This window comes from Salvelinus fontinalis, chromosome 17, assembly GCF_029448725.1.
Source record: "Salvelinus fontinalis isolate EN_2023a chromosome 17, ASM2944872v1, whole genome shotgun sequence".
Classification (NCBI taxonomy): Eukaryota; Metazoa; Chordata; class Actinopteri; order Salmoniformes; family Salmonidae; genus Salvelinus; species Salvelinus fontinalis.
Window position 1 is genome coordinate 15,170,758 of NC_074681.1, and position 21,027 is coordinate 15,191,784.

The 21,027-nt window shown below is 44.0% G+C and overlaps 2 protein-coding genes across 2 annotated transcripts in view; both read right to left on the bottom strand.

Annotated features, from left to right (window-relative positions):
- Positions 1–3,040, bottom strand: part of npc1 (Niemann-Pick disease, type C1) — a 30,685-nt gene extending 27,645 nt beyond the window's left edge. The window contains exon 1 of the mRNA XM_055866271.1: positions 2,853–3,040. Coding sequence (XP_055722246.1) covers positions 2,853–2,924 — 72 coding nt within the window. The 5' untranslated portion in view covers positions 2,925–3,040. The remainder of the gene's footprint in view (positions 1–2,852) is intronic.
- A 138-nt stretch (positions 3,041–3,178) lies between these two features.
- LOC129813767 (epidermal growth factor receptor-like) overlaps positions 3,179–21,027 on the bottom strand; it is a 106,365-nt gene continuing 88,516 nt past the window's right edge. Inside the window, exons 14-27 of the mRNA XM_055866273.1 lie at positions 19,111–19,201; positions 17,238–17,395; positions 13,847–13,885; positions 13,547–13,691; positions 13,314–13,436; positions 12,870–12,968; positions 11,631–11,816; positions 10,990–11,145; positions 10,634–10,709; positions 8,911–9,155; positions 8,579–8,746; positions 6,415–6,468; positions 6,163–6,256; positions 3,179–5,867 (exon numbers count right to left, since the gene is read on the bottom strand). Of these exons, the coding sequence (XP_055722248.1) occupies positions 5,437–5,867; positions 6,163–6,256; positions 6,415–6,468; positions 8,579–8,746; positions 8,911–9,155; positions 10,634–10,709; positions 10,990–11,145; positions 11,631–11,816; positions 12,870–12,968; positions 13,314–13,436; positions 13,547–13,691; positions 13,847–13,885; positions 17,238–17,395; positions 19,111–19,201 (2,065 nt within the window). The 3' untranslated portion in view covers positions 3,179–5,436. The remainder of the gene's footprint in view (positions 5,868–6,162; positions 6,257–6,414; positions 6,469–8,578; positions 8,747–8,910; positions 9,156–10,633; positions 10,710–10,989; positions 11,146–11,630; positions 11,817–12,869; positions 12,969–13,313; positions 13,437–13,546; positions 13,692–13,846; positions 13,886–17,237; positions 17,396–19,110; positions 19,202–21,027) is intronic.

The following is a 21,027-nucleotide window of genomic DNA, read 5'->3' on the forward strand; positions in this document are numbered from 1 at the left end:
AATTACCTCTGGTCTGATGAAACAAAAATAGAACTGTTTGGCCATCATGACCATCGTTATGTTTGGAGGAAAAAGGGGGAGGCTTGCAAGCCGAAGAACACCATCCCATCCGTGAAGCACAGGGGTGGCAGCATCATGTTGTGGGGGTGCCTTGCTGCAGGAGGGACTGGTGCACTTCACAAAATAGATGGCATCATGAGGCAGGAAAATTATGTGGATATATTGAAGCAACGTCTCAAGACATCAGTCAGGAAGTTAAAGCTTGGTCGCAAATCGGTGTTCCAAATGGACAATGACCCCAAGCATACTTCCAAAGTTGTGGCAAAATTATTTTAGAACAACAAAGTCAAGGTATTGGAGTGGTCATCACAAAGCCCTGACCTCAATCCTATAGAACATTTGTGGGCAGAACTGAAAAAGCATGTGCAAGCAAGGAGGCCTACAAACCTGGCTCAGTTACACCAGCTCTGTCAGGAGGAATGGGCCAAAATTCACCCAACTTATTGTGGAAGCTTGTGGAAGGCTACCCGAAACGTTTGACCCAAGTTAAACAATTTAAAGGCAATGCTACCAAATACTAATTGAGTGTATGTAAACTTCTGACCCACTGGGAATGTGATGAAAGAAATAAAAGTTGAAATATATCCCTCTACTATTATTCTGACATTTCACATTCTTAAAATAAAGTGGTGATCCTACCTGACCTAAGACAGGGAATTTTTACTAGGATTAAATGTTAGGAATTGTGAAAAACTGAGTTTAAATGTATTTGGCTAAAGTGTATGTAAACTTCCGACTTCAACTGTATTTTATGCCATCTATTGCACCTTGTCTATGCCGCTCCGCCATCGCTCATCCATATATTTATATGTACATATTCTCATTCACCCCTTTAGATTTGTGTGTATCAGGTAGTTGTTGGGAAATTGTTAGATATTACTGGACTGTTAGAACTAGAAGCACAATAATTTCGCTACACTCGCATTAACATCTGCTAACCATGTGTATGTGACCAATAACATGAGACAAGTCACATGGCCAAGAACCAGAATTATATCTGATTTCAAACCCCCTATGAAAGTGATTTGAAATGTGGCTTGAAATATCTGATTCCATTGTGCTTTTTGGCTGGCTGTCCAGACTGCAGGAAAAATAACAGATTCTAATCGGATAGGATTTAGATTTTTATTTGAGTCACTTCAAACTGCCAATGTGAACAAGGCTTAAGCCTCTGTCTGTTCGGAGTCTGACAGAGATATTGTGTTTGTGGGGCAAGTTCAAAAGGCACTCGCCATGCACCACCAAACCATTGAATCAGCTGCCTAGGAGGATGGCGGCACACCTAACAGGCTAAGTAATGTCAAATGTATTTTATTGGTAGTGTACACAGTTGCAGATGTTATCGCAGGTGCAGCGAAGTACTTGTGTCTCTAGCTCCAACAGTGCAGTAATACCTAGCCATACAAAACAATACACAAATCCCAAAAATATAAATACATGTCTGGTTCAAGCAGGGGAATCCCGAAGAGCAACTCCAGTTACTTCCTTGATGATACAGGTCTCCCATTACAGTCGTTTTCAGTATCCAACATTTGTGTATTGTTACTCCATATAGCCATACATACTGTATCTTAAAGATCATTGCCCTTTTGCTGCGTGTTGTCGTGAAGTGTATTGGAAATGATTTGACTGTATTAATGAGGAGGACTGATCAACTTATTTTAGGAATGCAAATGACTGCGCGAGTACAAAGATAGCACTTGTCAACTTTAACAATGGGCTATTGAATTCCATTCCACGAGAGAAAATCTGATCAAAACATGAGTTGCTTTGGGTCGTTTGTTGGATTCATGTATTTTTAGCTAAATGTGTATTATATTGGAGCCGGAGGACGCACATCAGTGGCTTTGAAGAGGTCTCGCTCTCACTTGAATCAGAGTACAGTAATTTGCATGTAAGCCCATGTCACGCAAATATTTGATTTGAGATAAACAAATGTGGTTATTTACTTTACCTTGCTGAATAGCTAACGTTAGCTGCATTTGATGAATGACTTTCGAGCTACATGACACTCGCGTGACAGTGACGCAAACTATTTCGTCATGTCTGGGCCGTTTGCTTACTAGCTAGCTCGTAGAGCCATATTTATTTTAGCTTTCAATCTCCTAAACCAGGCTTCCCCAACTGGCGACCCGAAACCTGACGAATTTGGTTTTGTTATTTTTTATTGTTGGACATTAGACTGTAAAAACACCAGCAAATCAGCTCCAAGTGACTTTCATTTTGGAAATCAGTTCCAAAGTATTGCCAAATAGATGTGTGATCGTATACAAATATAAGCACGGTTTGAAATTATGTTTTTGTCAAATCTGTTTGGTCTTGCAGTCTACAAATTATTTGTAGTCATGTTACGGTCCCCTGACCATCCGCTCAATAAGAAATCGTCCAGCGGTTGAATCTAGTTGATGATGGTCAAAACTAGGTACTAGTACAATTTGTAGCTGGCAGCTGATTCTAGTTTATTGATGCCAACTAACGCTATCTAGTTACTTTAGCAAGATACTTTACGTTAAACGAACACACCACCTTGTAAGCATGAACAGGACTTGATTTGGGTAAGCAAACTTGCTAGCTTTTTGACACGGATTTAGCTCGTTTGACACACTTTAGCAAGTTAGTAGGGGTATGCCGTAATAGCGTTAGCGTTTCTGATGATTGAATCAACAAAACAAGTTAGCGAACGGTTAACATTACTGCAAGCAACCGGCAGCTTGCTAACTACACGCAACAAGAGATTAGCTAGTTAGCAAAATAAATCTATAGAAAGCTATTTAATAGGTAGGTGGACTTACCCATTTATAGTGTCCCTCTGTCAAAATTATGACGAGGAAAAATAAATAGTTTATTTCTGATAAGAGCCCCATTCCTCTTACTGTCAAAAATACTCCACTGGCATTCCAACTACAGTAACAACTGACGTTATAACTAGCTATATGAACCCCCCAAAAAACTTCGGCGTTTCCTGTTATGCTCAAGTCTTCTTCATTACGACATTGGTGACTGAAGAACAACCATTTGGCACACTGCTGCAACCTACCGGATTGGAAAGTACGAGCACTAGCAATATTGTGAAATGTAAAAAAAAAAAAAAAAAAAAAAACTTTTGACACAGAAAACATTGTATTTTAACAAAAGATCCTTTAATAATCTTGTATGTTCAGTTTAATAAAACAAGTTGAAAAACACTCAGATTTGCTGTTGAACAGTGTAAATGTCTTTAAAGAAAACAATGTTTTATTCATTTTCACTTTGAAATGAAATAATTTGTTCATGAATAGGTGTATATTTATATATAAAGGGACAAGACCATTTAGATGAGGAATGTTGATAGGATAATTTATAGGTGACCATATTGAGTATATTGTACACAGTATAATCTCACACTTATCTTGGGGCTCCGGAGTGGCGCAGCGGTCTAAGGCACTGCATCTCAATGTTAGAGGCGTCACTACAGACCTGATTCAATTCCAGGCTGTATCACAACCGGCTGTGATCGGGAGTCCAATAGGGTGGAGCACAATTGGCCCAGTACTGTTAGGGTTTGGCAGGGGTAGGCTGTCATTGTAAATAAGGATTTGTCCTAGTAAAATACAAATGATCTGTATATGTACCTCTGTCAAACAGCAGGCTCTCAAATGTCAAGTAACTATTTCATATATTCCTTCAAAACGGTTAGAAGATTTACAGATGTAGTGTCAGAACTAAAGACCTAACTGTTCAAGACAATAAGCAACAACACAGAGATATACTAATATTGATTATTTTACACCGGAGCACCAACAGGGGTCCAGTGTGTAACCCATCTGGCCATATAATAAAGGCTATAGAGCCCTCAGATTAAAATCTGGACCTCCAAGCCAGTTTCACTGCAATTTTCCTCTAATCAGAGACCGATTTAGACCAGGGACACCAGGTGGATGCAATGAATTATCAGGTAGAACAGAAAACCAGCAGGTTCCTGACCTCATAGTGTACGATTTGAATACCCCTGCTATAGAGCCTTCAGCAGAGTCATCAATAGCAACATTTGACATTGTTGTGTCCTCATGAAACCCTCCTTCAGAAAGAGTCCCGTCATGATTCAGAAGTTTCTCCATCAATGAACTCCATGGACCAGCCACCATCAGTGATGAGAGCCTCCTCCTTCCCACTTCTGACACCAACGTTCAGCAACATTTGACTCCAGTGGGTCTCAAACTGCAGGTTCCACACACAGAAGAGCCGAGACATCTAACTGTTATTCTAACAGTTTCAAGCCCTTAAGCCGTGGAAGGTAAATACCCAATAATACTATATACTCAATACACCAATCCAGTATGAGTGACATCTTTAAGTACTGTTTGTGTTGGCAAGAAAAGGGTGAGCTGTCACACATAATAGTATTTCTGGAGCATCTGACATCAAGGATTGAAGGATACACTATTGTCTAGTAATAGTGTTTCTCCACTTATACATTCTGATCACAACTTTTCATTGTGCAACATGACAACTCTTATGGGTTTCTGATAGGCCTATAAGATACTGTAGCCCCTAAGGTTCTCTTGGTCTTTTGAACACAATGGAGTGGAATACACCCAGACCCAGAGCCTAATTCCTATCACATGATTCACATCTCTATCTGTTCAGACACAGTTTGAAATGGAAGAGGTTTTGGAATGCGGAATTTCATAGTACTATACAATACTACAACTGGTGAAACAAAATGGAAAGCTGCACTTATCTGACTTCTGGCTTCTTTAGGCAGGGATAAATATAATGCAAAGTACAATACAATCCATGGTACCGCTACCCCTCCTAAACAAAGACCTCATGTCTTCTCTCATTCTCTTAGCCAGCAGCATACCACCCTGCATACCACTGCTGGCTTGCTTCTGAAGCTAAGCAGGGTTGGTCCTGGTCAGTCCCTGGATGGGAGACCAGATGCTGCTGGAAGTGGTGTTGGAGGGCCAGTAGGAGGCACTCTTTCCTCTGGTTTAAGAAATATCCCAATGCCCCAGGGCAGTGATTGGGGACACTGCCCTGTGTAGGGTGCCGTCTTTCGGATGGGACGTTAAACGGGTGTCCTGACTCTCTGAGGTCATTAAAGATCCCATGGCACTTATCGTAAGAGTAGGGGTGTTAACCCCGGTGTCCTGGCTAAATTCCCAATCTGGCCCTCAAACCATCATGGTCACCTAATAATCCCCAGTTTACAATTGGCTCATTCATCCCCCTCCTCTCCCCTGTAACTATTCCCCAGGTCGTTGCTGCAAATGAGAACCTGTTCTCAGTCAACTTACCTGGTAAAATAAAAAATAAATAAATAAAAGTAGGATAGAGAGCCTTATTCCCTGGTGTCTTGTTCCCTCCACAGTGGGAGTAGAGGGGTAACAGGACTCAGTTTGGGCCCACGTACTGTGCGTTCTCTGCGGCTGGGATGTGGGTCTTGATGGAGGGGGTGAAGTCCTGCTGGTAGTCTGGGTTATCTATACTGTTTTGGGGCTGGTTTTTCTGGACGCGGTGGAGAACACCATTGGAAATGGGGGAGAGGCCATTGGAGGTGGGGGAGAGGAGACCATTGGATATGGGGGAATGGCCATTAGCAGTGGGGTTGAGGCCATTGGAGATGCCATTGGAGGTGGTGGGGGAGAGGAGGGAGGGCTGGAGTGTGTTGAGGTACTCAGGCCCCACTGCCCCGTTCTTATAGCAGTTTAGGTACTCTGCCTCTGTGTCGTCTGAGGATATGGTGGGTAGGAGGGTGCGAGGGGGACCAGGGTGCTGGTATACAGGGTTCATCGTGTCCGAAACTCCGTTCTGGTTAATGTAGTCTGTGGGGCAAAATTACAGGAGTTACTTACTACAGCAGGAAAACAAGCCCTCTGTGTACTAAGTGGACATACAGTGAATGAAACGTTCAATTGTAGTTTTGTAAGCAATGACAGGTGATTTGACAGAGGTGCTCTACTTGGCATATGAAATACAGCTATTGCCCAGCAGAGGTCACTCTTCCTTTCAAAATGATACACCTTCCTTTCAAAATAAAACAGTCATGTATCACTATATCTAATGAATTAGTTATGTTCTGGGGTTAAGACCCTTTGGGAGGTCAATGAGGATACTTGCCTGGAGATGGCTGGAAGGCGTGGTCCAAGAACCTGTCTGTGGGGTCAGCAATGTACCGGAGAACCATGCTTCCTTCTCTGACTGGGAACTCGTTCTAGTTAAAATACAAATGTTGTTGGCCCAAACCTACACCTTAACTGCAAGTATCCGATGAATTAGAGATCAGTTGTTTTGTATGGTGAAAGACTCAAGTCAATACTGCAAAGTTTCCTTTTCAATACACCTAAATGTGCATTTGTGATGGTTACTGACCCCATTTCTGCTGTGGCACATTCCAATGCTGCTGTTCAACGTGCTGTTCTGGCTCTGAAACACAGATTCACACTCAGGTTAACACTTCCTTTTACATCTCAACACACATGGTAAAATACCACAAAAACACATTCATTACTGTAGGCTTACTTCTTATAAGCGCTTGGTAGTTCTTCACAGTAATGTTTCGAAAGGTCAAACCTTTTCATTTCATTAATGTGTATGAAGAAGATGTTCAAATAAAAGAAAACAAGGAATAAATAAAAGAGTGACAAAACAGCTCAGACAAATGTGAATATTTTCGACAGACTGAATAAAAGGAAATAGGAATAAGTTACAGGCGACATCTGTCAAAATTGCTGTATAGTGAAGCAAACGCTGTATTTATATAATCAGGTTCCTGCCCTTGTATTCTGCCAGAAAAATATTTAACAAGTAGTGCTGCCTGCAAAGGTAATCAAAGTTGAAAGCTTATGGAGTAACCAGACGGCTTTCAGTAGCAGGCATACAGCTTAGATATACGGCCAACACTGCACTTGGAGATGAGTCGTAAGACAGACAGAGAAGGAGAGAGAGAGAGATGACTTCTCATCTTAAATACCATTAATCAAGGTGCACCTGGGAGGAAGCAGGGGGGAGTAGGGGTGAGAACAGAAATAGTATGGGGGAAGAAGAAGACTACACCTGATGACAATTTAACAGGAACGATTGGGTGATTGAGGGCAGTCTGGTTCAAGCCAGGTATGACCCGGTATGAATGCCCATGTAAATGTAATTTACTCCGTTTCATCCCCAGCCTATGATACACCATGATTCAATTTCACCACAATGTCAAAAGGGGCTAACTATGAACTTGAACTGGGAGACTCACTATCAGTATCAAAATGACCTGACCTGGTTTCATCAACCAGCAGCATACCACCCTGCATACCCCTACTGGCTTGCTTCTGAAGCTAAGCAGGGTTGGTCCTGGTCAGGCCCTGGATGGGAGACCAGATGCTGCTGGAAGTGGTGTTGGAGGGCCAGTAGGAGGCACTCTTTCCTCTGGTCTAAAAAAAATATCCCAATGCCCCAGGGCAGTGATTGGGGACACTGCCCTGTGTAGGGTGCCGTCTTTCGGATGGGACGTTAAACGGGTGTCCTGACTCTCTGAGGTCATTAAAGATCCCATGGCACTTATCGTAAGAGTAGGGGTGTTAACCCCGGTGTCCTGGCTAAATTCCCAATCTGGCCCTCAAACCATCATGGTCACCTAATAATCCCCAGTTTACAATTGGCTCATTCATCCCCCTCCTCTCCCCTGTAACTATTCCCCAGGTTGTTGCTGCAAATGAGAACGTGTTCTCAGTCAACTTACCTGGTAAAATAAAAAAATAAAATAAATAAATCTTGTTAAATACAGGATAAATACATAAATAAAGAGAATGTTCTAGCCTTTGCAGAAACAATTCACCACAAGGTTGTTGGTTCTAATCCTGGGTGTAGTAGGGAAACCTAAATTGCCTCCAGTAGTCTAAATTTCCAAATTACGTCCATTTTGGTGGTGGATAACAACATTCTGCAGACCCTTCTTTATAAAACAACAGAGAAGAGCTGTGAGCATGAAGTGAGACATAATGGAATCACTTTTCTTTGAGTCAGTGCAAGGATGTCATATTATCCAGTTCCTGTAAGACACTAAAAAAACTATTCTCTGTGTTAGAAATTAGAGCAGAGACAGAGCCAGGGGCTGGTGGAAACCTTTTCTTTTGACAGGTTTACCAGATTTAGATGAACTCCTGGACATCCCCATTGAACATGCATTTTAGAGTCCGGGAAATCGCCTCTCTAGGTTATAAGTGACTGCCACATAACAGTAGATGATGGCTAGCCAAGTTGATATGTTATTGTACCATATAATGTAGGAGCTGGGTGCTGAGGCATATATTACTATTATTGTACCGTATAATGTAGGAGCTGGGTGCTGAGGCATATATTACTATTATTGTACCGTATAATGTAGGAGCTGGATGCTGAAGGTGCTGAGGTATATATTACTAGTATTGTACCGTAGAGTGTAGGAGCTGGGTGCTGAAGGTGCTGAGGTATATATTACTAGTATTGTACCGTAGAGTGTAGGAGCTGGGTGCTGAAGGTGCTGAGGTATATATTACTAGTATTGTACCGTAGAGTGTAGGAGCTGGGTGCGGGAGGTACTGGAGCTACTGAAGAAGCCGTGCTGAGGCACTAGGTACTCTTCTGCATCCACAGCATCTTCCATGTCCTCTCCACTGATCAGACTGCGGTAGAACTTGGTGTCGGTGGGGCTGGGGAGGTGCATCCGGTCGTCACCCTGGAAGAGACACACACAACTCACCATCAGTACCAAAAAAACAGGCAGAAAGAATAATAGAGTAGCTAGGTAGTTGTTCACTAGCTTTACAGTGGCTGGGGAGTCTAATAGATTTGTGTTGTGTGACTCTACAGTTATTCCTGACAAGGAGTTAAAATGCTTACCTGGATGACAAGGTAACGTGGGGGATCCCGCGCCATCTTGGAAAACTCAGCTATCAGCTCCCGGAAACGAGGCCTGCTGTCTGCGTCGATCATCCAACATTTGACCATGATCATGTAGACGTCTATGGTACAGATGGGAGGCTGGGGCAGCCGCTCGCCTTTCTCCAGCACCCCTGCTACCTCACTGGCTGGGATGCCGTCATAGGGCTTGGTCCCAAACGTCATCAGCTCCCACGCGGTCACACCTAAACAGAGGTACAGTGAAACAGAGTCACAATCAATGACATAATCTCAGTTAAAAACTTTCATTACTGTCACACTTAATGATAGTGGCACAATCTCAGATAAAGTTCAATCACTAGGGAAGATGACTGTTTTCATTCCAGAAAAGCAGATAGCATTGTGTTGATATCTGCCTAAGTTAGTTTTCAAAACATTCCACAGTCAACATCAGTAAGTTGGATGTGTCCTTAGGAGTGGGAGTTGTCATGTTCCGTTGGTGTTGGAGCAGTTTGAAAGGGAAAAGGAGGATGAGGAAAAGGAGAAGAGGATGGAAAGAAGGGAGGAGGAGGGCTGGCTGCTGCCACTGATGTCTTTGCCTTGTAGAGCGGAAGACACAATCCAACCTCAGAGGACATGATCTGGAGACTGGCTCGCTGAGCATGTGTGTCTGTGTGCGTGTGTGTGTGTGTGTGTGTGCATGCTTGCGTGTGTCCAAACCGGGGGTGGTGTGTGTGTTATTGACTTGAGAAAGTTGAGGTTTCAAAGTTTTTTTGACAAGCCCTTGGGCCTCTGGGACCTGCGGTCCATATCACCGATACCAGTTACCCGTTTCTCTCATCTCCCAGACTCTAGCAAACCAACATCCCTATTTGGACCTGACTCTAACAGATTTGCGTAAGTACATTATCCAGAATCAATATTTATGTATCTGGAGTTACACAAGCAATGTAGTTAATTCTGACACGATGCAGCATTGGCATGTGTTTTGGCAGAATGTAAAGGTATCAGTGCATTAATCCTATTAAATAGTGTATATGCATGTTCTCCTGACTTACCATAGCTCCACAGGATGTATGTTCTCCTGACTTACCATAGCTCCACAGGATGCATGTTCTCCTGACTTACCATAGCTCCACAGGATGCATGTTCTCCTGACTTACCATAGATCCACAGGATGTATGTTCTCCTGACTTACCATAGCTCCACAGGATGCATGTTCTCCTGACTTACCATAGATCCACAGGATGTATGTTCTCCTGACTTACCATAGATCCACAGGATGCATGTTCTCCTGACTTACCATAGCTCCACAGGATGCATGTTCTCCTGACTTACCATAGCTCCACAGGATGTATGTTCTCCTGACTTACCATAGCTCCACAGGATGCATGTTCTCCTGACTTACCATAGATCCACAGGATGTATGTTCTCCTGACTTACCATAGCTCCACAGGATGCATGTTCTCCTGACTTACCATAGCTCCACAGGATGCATGTTCTCCTGACTTACCATAGATCCACAGGATGTATGTTCTCCTGACTTACCATAGCTCCACAGGATGTATGTTCTCCTGACTTACCATAGCTCCACAGGATGCATGTTCTCCTGACTTACCATAGCTCCACAGGATGCATGTTCTCCTGACTTACCATAGATCCACAGGATGTATGTTCTCCTGACTTACCATAGCTCCACAGGATGCATGTTCTCCTGACTTACCATAGCTCCACACGTCACTTTGATGTGTATATGTCCGGTAGAGGATGGACTCCAGTGCCATCCATTTGATTGGTACCTGCAGAGAAAGGGTTCTCATGACATAGGGCTCACTGTGCAAGACCAACCTAAGGTAGCTAATACAACATTAAGTATGTAGGTAAAGTATTGTGTTATCGATAGACTATAATAGGTTGGGTAAGGGATGGAAATAGTAACAACAACATACATTATCACTATCATACAATCAAAGTAAAAGGGGATTATAATATTATATTTACACTCCAAAAAATGTGTTCTGTTACATTACTACACAGTATTTCAATTAAAATCAAATGACATGAGGAGATTGAGCAGACCTTTCCTCCGTCTGCATGGTACTCCTTCTCGTCAGAGTTGAGGAGTTTGGCCAGACCGAAGTCAGTGATCTTGACATGCTGAGGGGTCTTCACCAGGACGTTCCTCGCTGCCAGGTCACGATGCACCAGGCGATGCTCCTCCAGGTAGCTCATCCCCTGGGATCAACCACAGGTGAAAGGTCAAATGATCTGGTACGTCTACGGCCATACATGGGTCCTGACGATTACTACTGAAAATTAAGGAAGCATTCTAACAGTATTCACATTTTTCATGACTCATTGTTTGATTAGGTTTTAAAGAGGTCAACAAGACGTCAAATAAGGGTTGAACTGTAGGGGTCTATTAGGAGTCTATACATTGCCATACATGGTTATACCAGACGTTCCACTGACTCCTGTTTGATTAAATACCATACACTGACTCATGGGTAGTCAGAAATTAGGTTCAGGAAAACTCAGGGCCTCATAATAGTCTGGGTGCCATTCATCAGTAAGTTGGATGTGTCCTTAGTAGTGGGAGCTGTCAAGTTCCATTAGTGTTGGAGCAGTTTGAAAAGGAGGATGATGAAGTATTGGAAAATCACTGCAATTTAAAAAAACACTTTCCGGTCGATGACTGTTTAAATGCAGCTTAGTCTTACCTTGGCTATCTGTACACACCAGTTGAGAAGGTACTGGGATCCGATGTTGTCCTTGTTCTCCTTGACATAGTCCAGCAGACAGCCATAGGGCATGAGCTGGGTGACCAGCTGGACTGTGGAGGTCAGGCAGATGCCCAGTAGACGACAAACATGGGGGTGGTCCACACTGGCCATCACATAGGCCTCCTACAGTCAGATAGATACAGTACCAACATTTACTACAGGCCAAGAAGGAGGACATCACTACTCTGCTCCACACTAGTTATCACATTGTAGGCGTTCTACAAAACACACAAACAGTACAGTATACAGCATTTAGGGCTAGGGATGGTGGCATCATTCTACTGTGAGTTCATAAAACCCACACAACATGAACATTTCATAACAACTGACAGCTTGAAGACAACGATACTGGTCAGAAAAATACGTCAACTTAGTGAATACTTTTAAGAGAGCTCTTGACCTCATTACAAGAGGTCAAGAGCAACATCACTGCAAAACCTCAGCTGTCCATGAAGTCTGACACTGAATTTTCACGACTGTGTCAGACCGGGGTTCAAATAGCATTTTAAATCTTTCAAATACTTGAGCCTGCCTGGAGTGCCAGGTGGTTGGAGTTTGTGCTTTTGGGGCTATTCTATTGGTTCAACAATGCCAGGAAAGCTAAATCAAGCCCAGCTAAAGTATTAGAAAGATTTCCAATACTATTTGAACCCAGGTCTGGACTGTGTTTTTTAACTGCGGTTACTGGAAGAGATTCTAAATTCATTTCCAGAACACCTTAACCTTGAATTAGTATCCTCCTCCCACGCCCAACCCTGAACCAACGCTTCTCAATGAGTTAATCCCATTTCCCATCGAGGTCCCTGACTAGAAACCTGACTCCATTTTCAAGCTAAATGTTGTCATTATTTCAGCTTCTACCTAAATGGAAGAGCATGTGCTTGGAATTAGACTATTAGAGGAAACGTGACACCTGAATTGGCCAGTAACATGCAATAATACTGAGTGTATTATGCCGCTAAATTAGGTCAAAATACTCATGTCAAAACATATATTTTTTTTAAGTGCATAGTATGGATGACCAGAGTGTGCCTAACAGCACTAACTTAGACTGTATAATACCATACAGATTCTACTGTAAATTAGATATAGACTCTTTATATTTGGAGGATAACAGTTTCTAACTCCCATGAACAAACATGTTAGAGTAAAGTGATATAGAGTGATATAACTCACGTCCAAGATCTCCTTGTTGGCTTTAGGTGATGTGGCCTCTCTTAAAACCTTGATGGCCACAGAGATCTTCACATCCTCTCCTTCAGGGACCCACAGACCCTGGATAGGACAGACAGTAAGTTTATTTAACATGATAACAGGAGAAATCTGTGTCAGTGTGTGTACTTTGATAATTTCTTTCAATCTTTTGTCGTTAGTAGAATGTGGGAATGGTAAAAATAACTAATAAGGAGACAGGAGGGTGAGAGTGGATGGATGCATGATGTGGTGCATTAAATATCTGGCTGTTCATTGAAAAACAGATGTAGATGTGTCTAAAAGTGTTGGTTTATATTCAGTCTGAACACACATTCCCATAAGCTCCTTAAGTACAGTACCACAGCACAATCCATGAAACTGGAGTTTCCAGAATTAAATCTAGATATTGTGAGCGTTTGTATTTACCTTGTAGACAGTGCCGAAGGCCCCTGATCCTAAAACTTTGATCTTCTTAAACTCTGTCTCCTTCAGGATACGGAGCAGAGCCTGGTTGGGCGCCTCACCACTGGGGGTCAGCGGTTCAACTAACTGTAGATGCAGATAAGATGGTTTACTTTGTTCACATTGATGCACTAAGGTGATTGAATTCCAGCCCTAGAAAGCCCTTGAGGCTCAGCAGTTCAGTTTCTGCCTCTCACCTCTCTCTCCTGGAGGAGTCTTCGCAGGGTCCTCTTCTTCTTGATGTGGCGTCGTCGTAGCAACACGAAGACGGACAGGCCCATGATGAGAAAGGCCAGCATCCCGCCCACCACACCAGCTGCAATCACTGACAGGCCAGAGTTACTGAAAGGGGAACAGATGGTAACCAATCAATGCAGAGAAAATACTTACACAAATAATCAAATGTTCATTAGCTTAGTGAGCTTAGTGTTTAAGTTTGTTGAATTTGAACAGTATGTTTGTAAGTTACTATTCATGACTATGAGTCACTTGCTTACCCTTTAGACTGACAGCCTTTCAGACCAGGACCAGTACATCTGTAAACATATTAGCACATATATATTTGAACTTTTATTGTTTTTTATTCAAATCAAATCAAATTTTATTAGTCACATGCGCCGAATACAACAGGTGTAGACCATAGTGAAATGCTTACTTACGAACCCCTAACCAACAATGCAGTTTCAAAAAAATAAAGATAAGAATAAGAGATAAAAGTAACAAGTAATTAAAGAGAAGCAGTAAAATAACAATAGCGAGACTATATACAGGGGGGGACCGATACAGAGTCAATGTGCGGGGGCACCAGTTAGTTGAGGTAGTATGTACATATAGGTAGAGTTATTAAAGTGACTATGCATAGATGACTACAGAGTAGCAGTGGTGAGAGAGGGAGCAATGCACATAGTCTGGGTAGCCATTTGACTAGATGTTCAGGAGTCTTATGACTTGGGGGTAGAAGCTGTTTAGAAGCCTCTTGGACCTAGACTTGGCGCCGGTACCGCTTGCCATGCAGTAACCGAGAGAACAGTCTATGACGAGGGTGACTGGAGTCTTTGAACATTTTTAGGGCCTTCCTCTGACATCGCCTGGTATAGAGGTCCTAGAGGGCAGGAAGCTTGGCTCCAGTGATGTACTGGGCCATTCGCACTACCCTCTGTAGTGCCTTGCGGTCGGAGGCCGAACAGTTGCCATACCAGGCGGTGATGCAACCAGTCAGGACGCTCTCGGTGGTGGAGCTGTAGAACCTTTTGAGGATCTGAGGACCTATGCTAAATCTTTTCAGTCTCCTGAGGGGGAATAGGTTTTGTTGTGCCCTCTTCATGACTGTCTTGGTGTGCTTGGACCATGTTAGTTTGTTGGTGATGTGAAGCTCTCAACCTGCTCCACTACAGCCCCGTCGATGAGAATGGCGGCGTGCTCGGTCCTCTTTTTCCTGTGGTCCACAATCATCTCCTTTGTCTTGATCACGTTGACGGAGAGATTGTTGTCCTGGCACCACACGGCCAGGTCTCTGACCTCCTCCCTATAGGCTGTCTCGTCGTTGTCGGTGATCAGGCCACCCACTGCTGTCATCTGCAAACTTAATGATGGTGTTGGAGTCATGCCTGGCCGTGCAGTCATGAGTGAACAGAGAGTACAGGAGGGGACTTAGCACGCACCCCTGAGGGGCCCCTGTGTTGAGGATCAGCGTGACGGATGTGTTGTTACCTACCCTTACCACCTGGGGGTGGCCCGTCAGGATCCAGTTGCAGAGGGAGGTGTTTAGTGCCAGGGTCCTTAGCTTAGTGATGAGCTTAGAGGGCACCTTGGTGTTGAAGCTGTAGGCATTCTCACATAGGTGTTATTTTTGTCCAGGTGGGAAAGGGCAGTGTGGAGTGCAATAGAGATTGCATCATTGGGGCGGTATGCAAATTGGAGTGGGTCTAGGGTTTCTGGGATGATGGTGTTGATGTGAGCCATGACCAGCGTTTCAAAGCACTTCATGGCTACAGACGTGAGTGCTACGGGTCGGTTGTCATTTAGGCAGGTTACCATAGTGATCTTGGGAACAGGCACTATGGTGGTCTGCTTAAAACCTGTTGGTATTACAGACTCGAACAGGGAGAGGTTGAAAATGTCAGTGAAGACACATTCCAGTTGGTCTGCGCATACTCGCAGTACACGTCCTGGTAATCCGTCTGGCCCTGCAGCCTTGTGAATGTTGACCTGTTTAAAGGTCTTGCTCACATCGGCTTGCTGAGAGCGTGATCACACAGTCTTCCGGAACAGCTGGTGCTCTTATGCATGTTTCAGTGTTACTTGCCTCGAAGCGAGCATAGAAGTAGTTTAGCTCATCTGGTAGGTTCGTGTCACTGGGCAGCTCTCGGCTGTGCTTCCCTTTGTAGTCTGTAATGGTTTACCAGCCCTGCCACATCTGACGAGCGTCAGAGCCGGTGTAGTATGATTTGAATCTTGGTCCTGTATTGACACTTTGCCTGTTTGATGGTTCGTCGGAGGGCATAGCGGGTTTTCTTATAAGCTTCCGGGTTAGAGTCCCGCTCGTTGAAAGCGGCAGCTCTATCCTTTAGCTCAGTGCGGATGCTGCCTGTAATCCATGACTTCTGGTTGGGGTATGTACGTACGGTCACTGTGGGGACGACGTTATCGATGCACTTATTGATAAAGCCAACGACTGATGTGGTGTACTCCTCAATGCCATCGGAGGAATCCCGGAACATATTCTAGTCTGCGCTAGTAAAACAGTCCTGTAGCTTAGCATCTGCTTCATCTGACCACTTTTTTTATTGATCTAGTCATTGGTGCTTCCTGCTTTAATTTGAGCTTTTAAGCAGGAATCAGGAGGATAGTATTATGGTCAGATTTGCCAAATGGAGGGCAAGGGGGGGCTTTTTATGCGTCTCTGTGTGTGGAGTAAAGGTGGTCCAGGGTTTTTTCCCCCTCTGGTTGCACATTTAACATGCTGATAGAAATTTGGTGAAAAGTAATTGTTTCCCTGCATTAAAGTCCCCTGCTACTAGGAGTGCCGCCTCTGGGTGAGAGTTTTCATATTTGCTTATGGCGGAATACAGCTCATTCAATTCTGTCTTAGTGCCAGCCTCAGTCTGTGGTGGTATGTAAACAGCTACGAAGAATACAGATAAACTCTCTCAGTAGGTAGTGTGGTCTACAGCTTGTCATGAGATACTCTACCTAAGGCGAGCAATAGCTCGAGACTTCCTTAGATATCGTGCATCAGCTGTTATTTACAAAAATACATAGTCCGCCACCCCTTGTCTTACCAGACGCTGCTGTTTTATCCTGCCGGTACAGCGTATAACCAGCCAGCTGAATGTTGATATTGTCGCCGTTCAGCCACGACTCCGTGAAGCATTAGATGTTACAGTAGCTTGATGTTACAGTAGTTTAATCTTCCGCGTATCTCGTCGATTTTATTCTCCAAGGATTGCACGTTTGCTAGCAGAATGGAGGGAAGTGGGGGTTTATTCGACCGCTTACGAATTCTCAAGGCAGCCCGCCCTTCGGCCCGGCCCCTCTTTCTCTGCCTCCTCCTCACGCAGATCAAGGCGATCGGGGCCTTTCCCGAGGAAGCCGTATATCCTTCGTGTCGGGCTCGTCAGAGTATTGAAAGGACAAAAAGGATTCTGCTAGTTCGTGGTGAGTATTCGCAGTCCTGATATCTAGAAGTTATTTTTGGTCATAAGAGACGGTAGCGGCAACATTTTGTACAAAATAAGTTAAAAAATAAGTTACAAACAACGCAAATAAACAAACAAAAAAAACAATCGGCTGGGGTCACGTAAAACGTCTGCCTTCTTCTCCGGCGCCATTTGTGTATTTGTGAATTATTCATGTATTTATGTGGTTGTGACAGATGCCCCTACTTACCCCTCGGTACAGTTCTGGTGGCACAGCTGGCACACCTTCATCTTATCTGCGTATTTCCAGATGAAGGTGTTCTTGCCCCCAGCCACCCCTCTAGGGCACCACGGGACACAGTTGTCTCCATCTTTGAAGTTGGCACACCGGGTACACTGCTCATGACCCTAAAAGAGAGGAGGATAGCAAGACAATGTATTACATACACATCTAAAGAAACATTCTAAGGAAACAGCCCTACTGTGCTGAGACGTAGAATAATTAACAGACACAAGCAGTGTACCCAGTGTGCCAACTTCAAAGATGGCGACAACGGTGTCCCGGTGTGCTCACAAGCTAATATGTTTACAGATGTACTGATCCTGGTCTGAAAGGCTGTCAATCTAAAGGGTAAGCAAATGACTCTCCAATAGAATGCCAGAGAAATACATTGTGCCTATTGTTCTGGGACATAGCATGGAGAGAGACACATACTGATACATATTATTTTATAGGGCGAGAGACCTCCCACTGGGCAGAAACTGGTTGAATCAACATTGTTTCCACCTCATTTCAACAACATAATTCTGTGTGATGATGTTGACGAAAAGTCATCAACGTAAGGGAATAAAAAAAAACTAAGTCCAATGACATGTTGACATTTTTTGTTCATGTTGATTTCCTGTTAACAACTCAACCAAATGTAAATCAAAACTAGACGTTGAAAAGACATCTGTGCCCAGTGGGACACTACTTCATAGTATATTATAGTGACACATACTACTACATAGTATATTATAGTGACACATACTGCTACATAGTATATTATAGTGACACATACTACTACATAGTACACTACAGTTCAGAAGTTTGGGCTCACTTAGAAATGGCCTCAAGTCCTCAACTGGCAGCTTCATTAAATAGTACACACAAAACACCCGTCTCAACGTCATCAGTGAAGAGGTGACTCCAGGATGCTGGCCTTCTAGGCAGAGTTCCTCTGTCCAGTGTGTGTTCTTTTGCCCATCTTAATATTTTATTTGTATTGGCCAGTCTGAGATATGGCTTTTTCTTTGCAACTCTGCCTAGAAGTCGCCTAGAAGTCTCCCGGAGTCGCCTCTTCCCAGTTGACGTTGAGACTGGTGTTTTGCGGGTACTATTTAATGAAGCTGCCAGTTAAGGACTTGTGAGGCATCTGTTTCTCAAACTAGACACTAATGTACTTGTCCTCTTGCTCAGTTGTGCACCGGGGCCTCCCACTCCTCTTTCTATTCTGGTTAGAGCCAGTTTGCGTTGTTCTGCGAAGGGAGTAGTACACAGCGTTGTACGAGATCTTTAGTTTCTTGGCTATTTCTCGCATGGAATAGCCTTCATTTCTCAGAACGAGAATAGACTGATGAGTTTCAGACGAAAGTACTTTGTTTCTGGCCATTTTGAGCCTGTAATCGAACCTACAAATACTGATGCTCCAGATATTCAACTAGTCTAAAGAAGGCCAGTTTTATTGCTTCTTTAAATCAGCGCAACCGTTTTCAGCTGTGCTAACAATTGCAAAAGGGTTTTCGAATGATCAATTAGCCTTTTAAAATGATAAACTTGGATTAGCTATCACAACGTGCCTTTGGAACACAGGAGTGATGGTTGCTGATAATGGGCCTCTGTACGCCTATGTAGATATTCCATAAAAAATCTGCTGTTTCCAGCTACAATAGTCATTTACAATATTAACAATGTCTACACTGTATTTCTGATCAATTCGATGTTATTTTAATGGAGGGAAAAAATGTGATTTTCTTTCAAAAACAAGGACATTTCTTTGTGACCCCAAACTTTTGAACGGTAGTGTATATTATAGAGACACATACTGTACTTAGGACATAGCATATATAAGAGACACACATACTGGTCCAGAGCAGGTCTGGGTCCCGTTGAGGAGCTGACACTCAAGGTGACACTCCACACACGTCTTATTTACTTCAGTCTCACGTGGCTCCCTGCAACAATTAGGACACATGTTAGCATGAAGCTTATTTCCACTAGTCTGGTCCCATATCTGTTTGTGTCATCTTGCCAACTCCTCTAGTCATTGTCCCATAGGAGTTGGTAAGATAGGGACCAGGCTAAATTTCTATTGCTTGAACATTTCATTTCAGATGGTTGCATTTGCAGTGAAATACTTGATCCCGTTCCTCATAGCAGTAGTTATATTGTAATCAAGGTTGATGCTCAATGTTTGACAGAGGAGTACTCCCACAGTTAAACAGCTATGAGTTAAGTGATTCCATTCCAGCTGAGAGAAATTTCTTCTCATGAATTGAGTTCATTACCAAAAGTGAACAATTCTATTGTACTGTATAGTACTGTCTTACTACCTTCCTTAGATATACTCCATCTGTTTTTACTGTTCAATTCCATGCAACATCGTTTCTTGCAAAATATACGTTTTTTTGCCAAGTGTACAAGTTACTTTCACTCTTCTTCCCTGCTTCAGCTACAGAATCAGGTTACAATGGCTCCTCTCTCACCCCCCCAGTAGGTTACAATGGCTCCTCTCTCACCCCTCCAGTAGCTTACAATGGCTCCTCTCTCACCCCTCCAGTAGCTTACAATGGCTCCTCTCTCACCCCTCCAGTAGGTTATAATGGCTTCTCTCACCCCTCCAGTAGCTTACAATGGCTCCTCTCTCACCCCTCCAGTAGGTTATAATGGCTTCTCTCACCCCTTCCGTAGCTTACAATGGCTCCTCTCTCACCCCTCCAGTAGCTTACAATGGCTCCTCTCTCACCCCTCCAGTAGCTTACAATGGCTCCTCTCTCACCCCTCCAGTAGGCTATAATGGCTTCTCTCACCCCTCCAGTAGCTTACAATGGCTCCTCTCTCACCCCTCCAGTAGGTTACAATGGCTCCTCTCTCACCCCTCCAGTAGCTTACAATGGCTCCTCTCTCACCCCTCCAGTAGCTTACAATGGCTCCTCTCTCACCCCTCCAGTAGGTTATAATGGCTTCTCTCACCGCTCCAGTAGGTTACAATGGCTCCTCTCTCACCGCTCCAGTAGGTTACAATGGCTCCTCTCTCACCGCTCCAGTAGCTTACAATGGCTCCTCTCTCACCCCTCCAGTAGCTTACAATGGCTCCTCTCTCACCCCTCCAGTAGCTTACAATGGCTCCTCTCTCACCCCTCCAGTAGGTTAAAATGGCTCCTCTCTCACCGCTCCAGTAGGTTACAATGGCTCCTCTCTCACCCCTCCAGTAGCTTACAATGGCTCCTCTCTCACCCCTCCAGTAGCTTACAATGGCTCCTCTCTCACCCCTCCAGTTGGTTACAGTGGCTCCTTATCTCACCCCTCCAGTAGGTTACAGTGGCTCTTATCTCACCGCTCCAGTAGGTTACAATGGCTCCTCTCTCACCCCTCCAGTAGGTTACAATGGCTCCTCTATCACCCCTCCAGTAGGTTACAATGGCTCCTCTCTCACCCCTCCAGTAGGTTACAATGGCTCCTCTATCACCCCTCCAGTAGGTTACAGTGGCCCCTATCTCACCCCTCCAGTAGGCTATAATGGCTTCTCTCACCCCTCCAGTAGCTTACAATGGCTCCTCTCTCACCCCTCCAGTAGGTTACAATGGCTCCTCTCTCACCCCTCCAGTAGGTTACAGTGGCTTCTCTCACCGCTCCAGTAGGTTACAATGGCTCCTCTCTCACCGCTCCAGTAGGTTACAATGGCTCCTCTCTCACCGCTCCAGTAGCTTACAATGGCTCCTCTCACCCCTCCAGTAGGTTACAATGGCTCCTTACCTCACCCCTCCAGTAGGTTACAGTG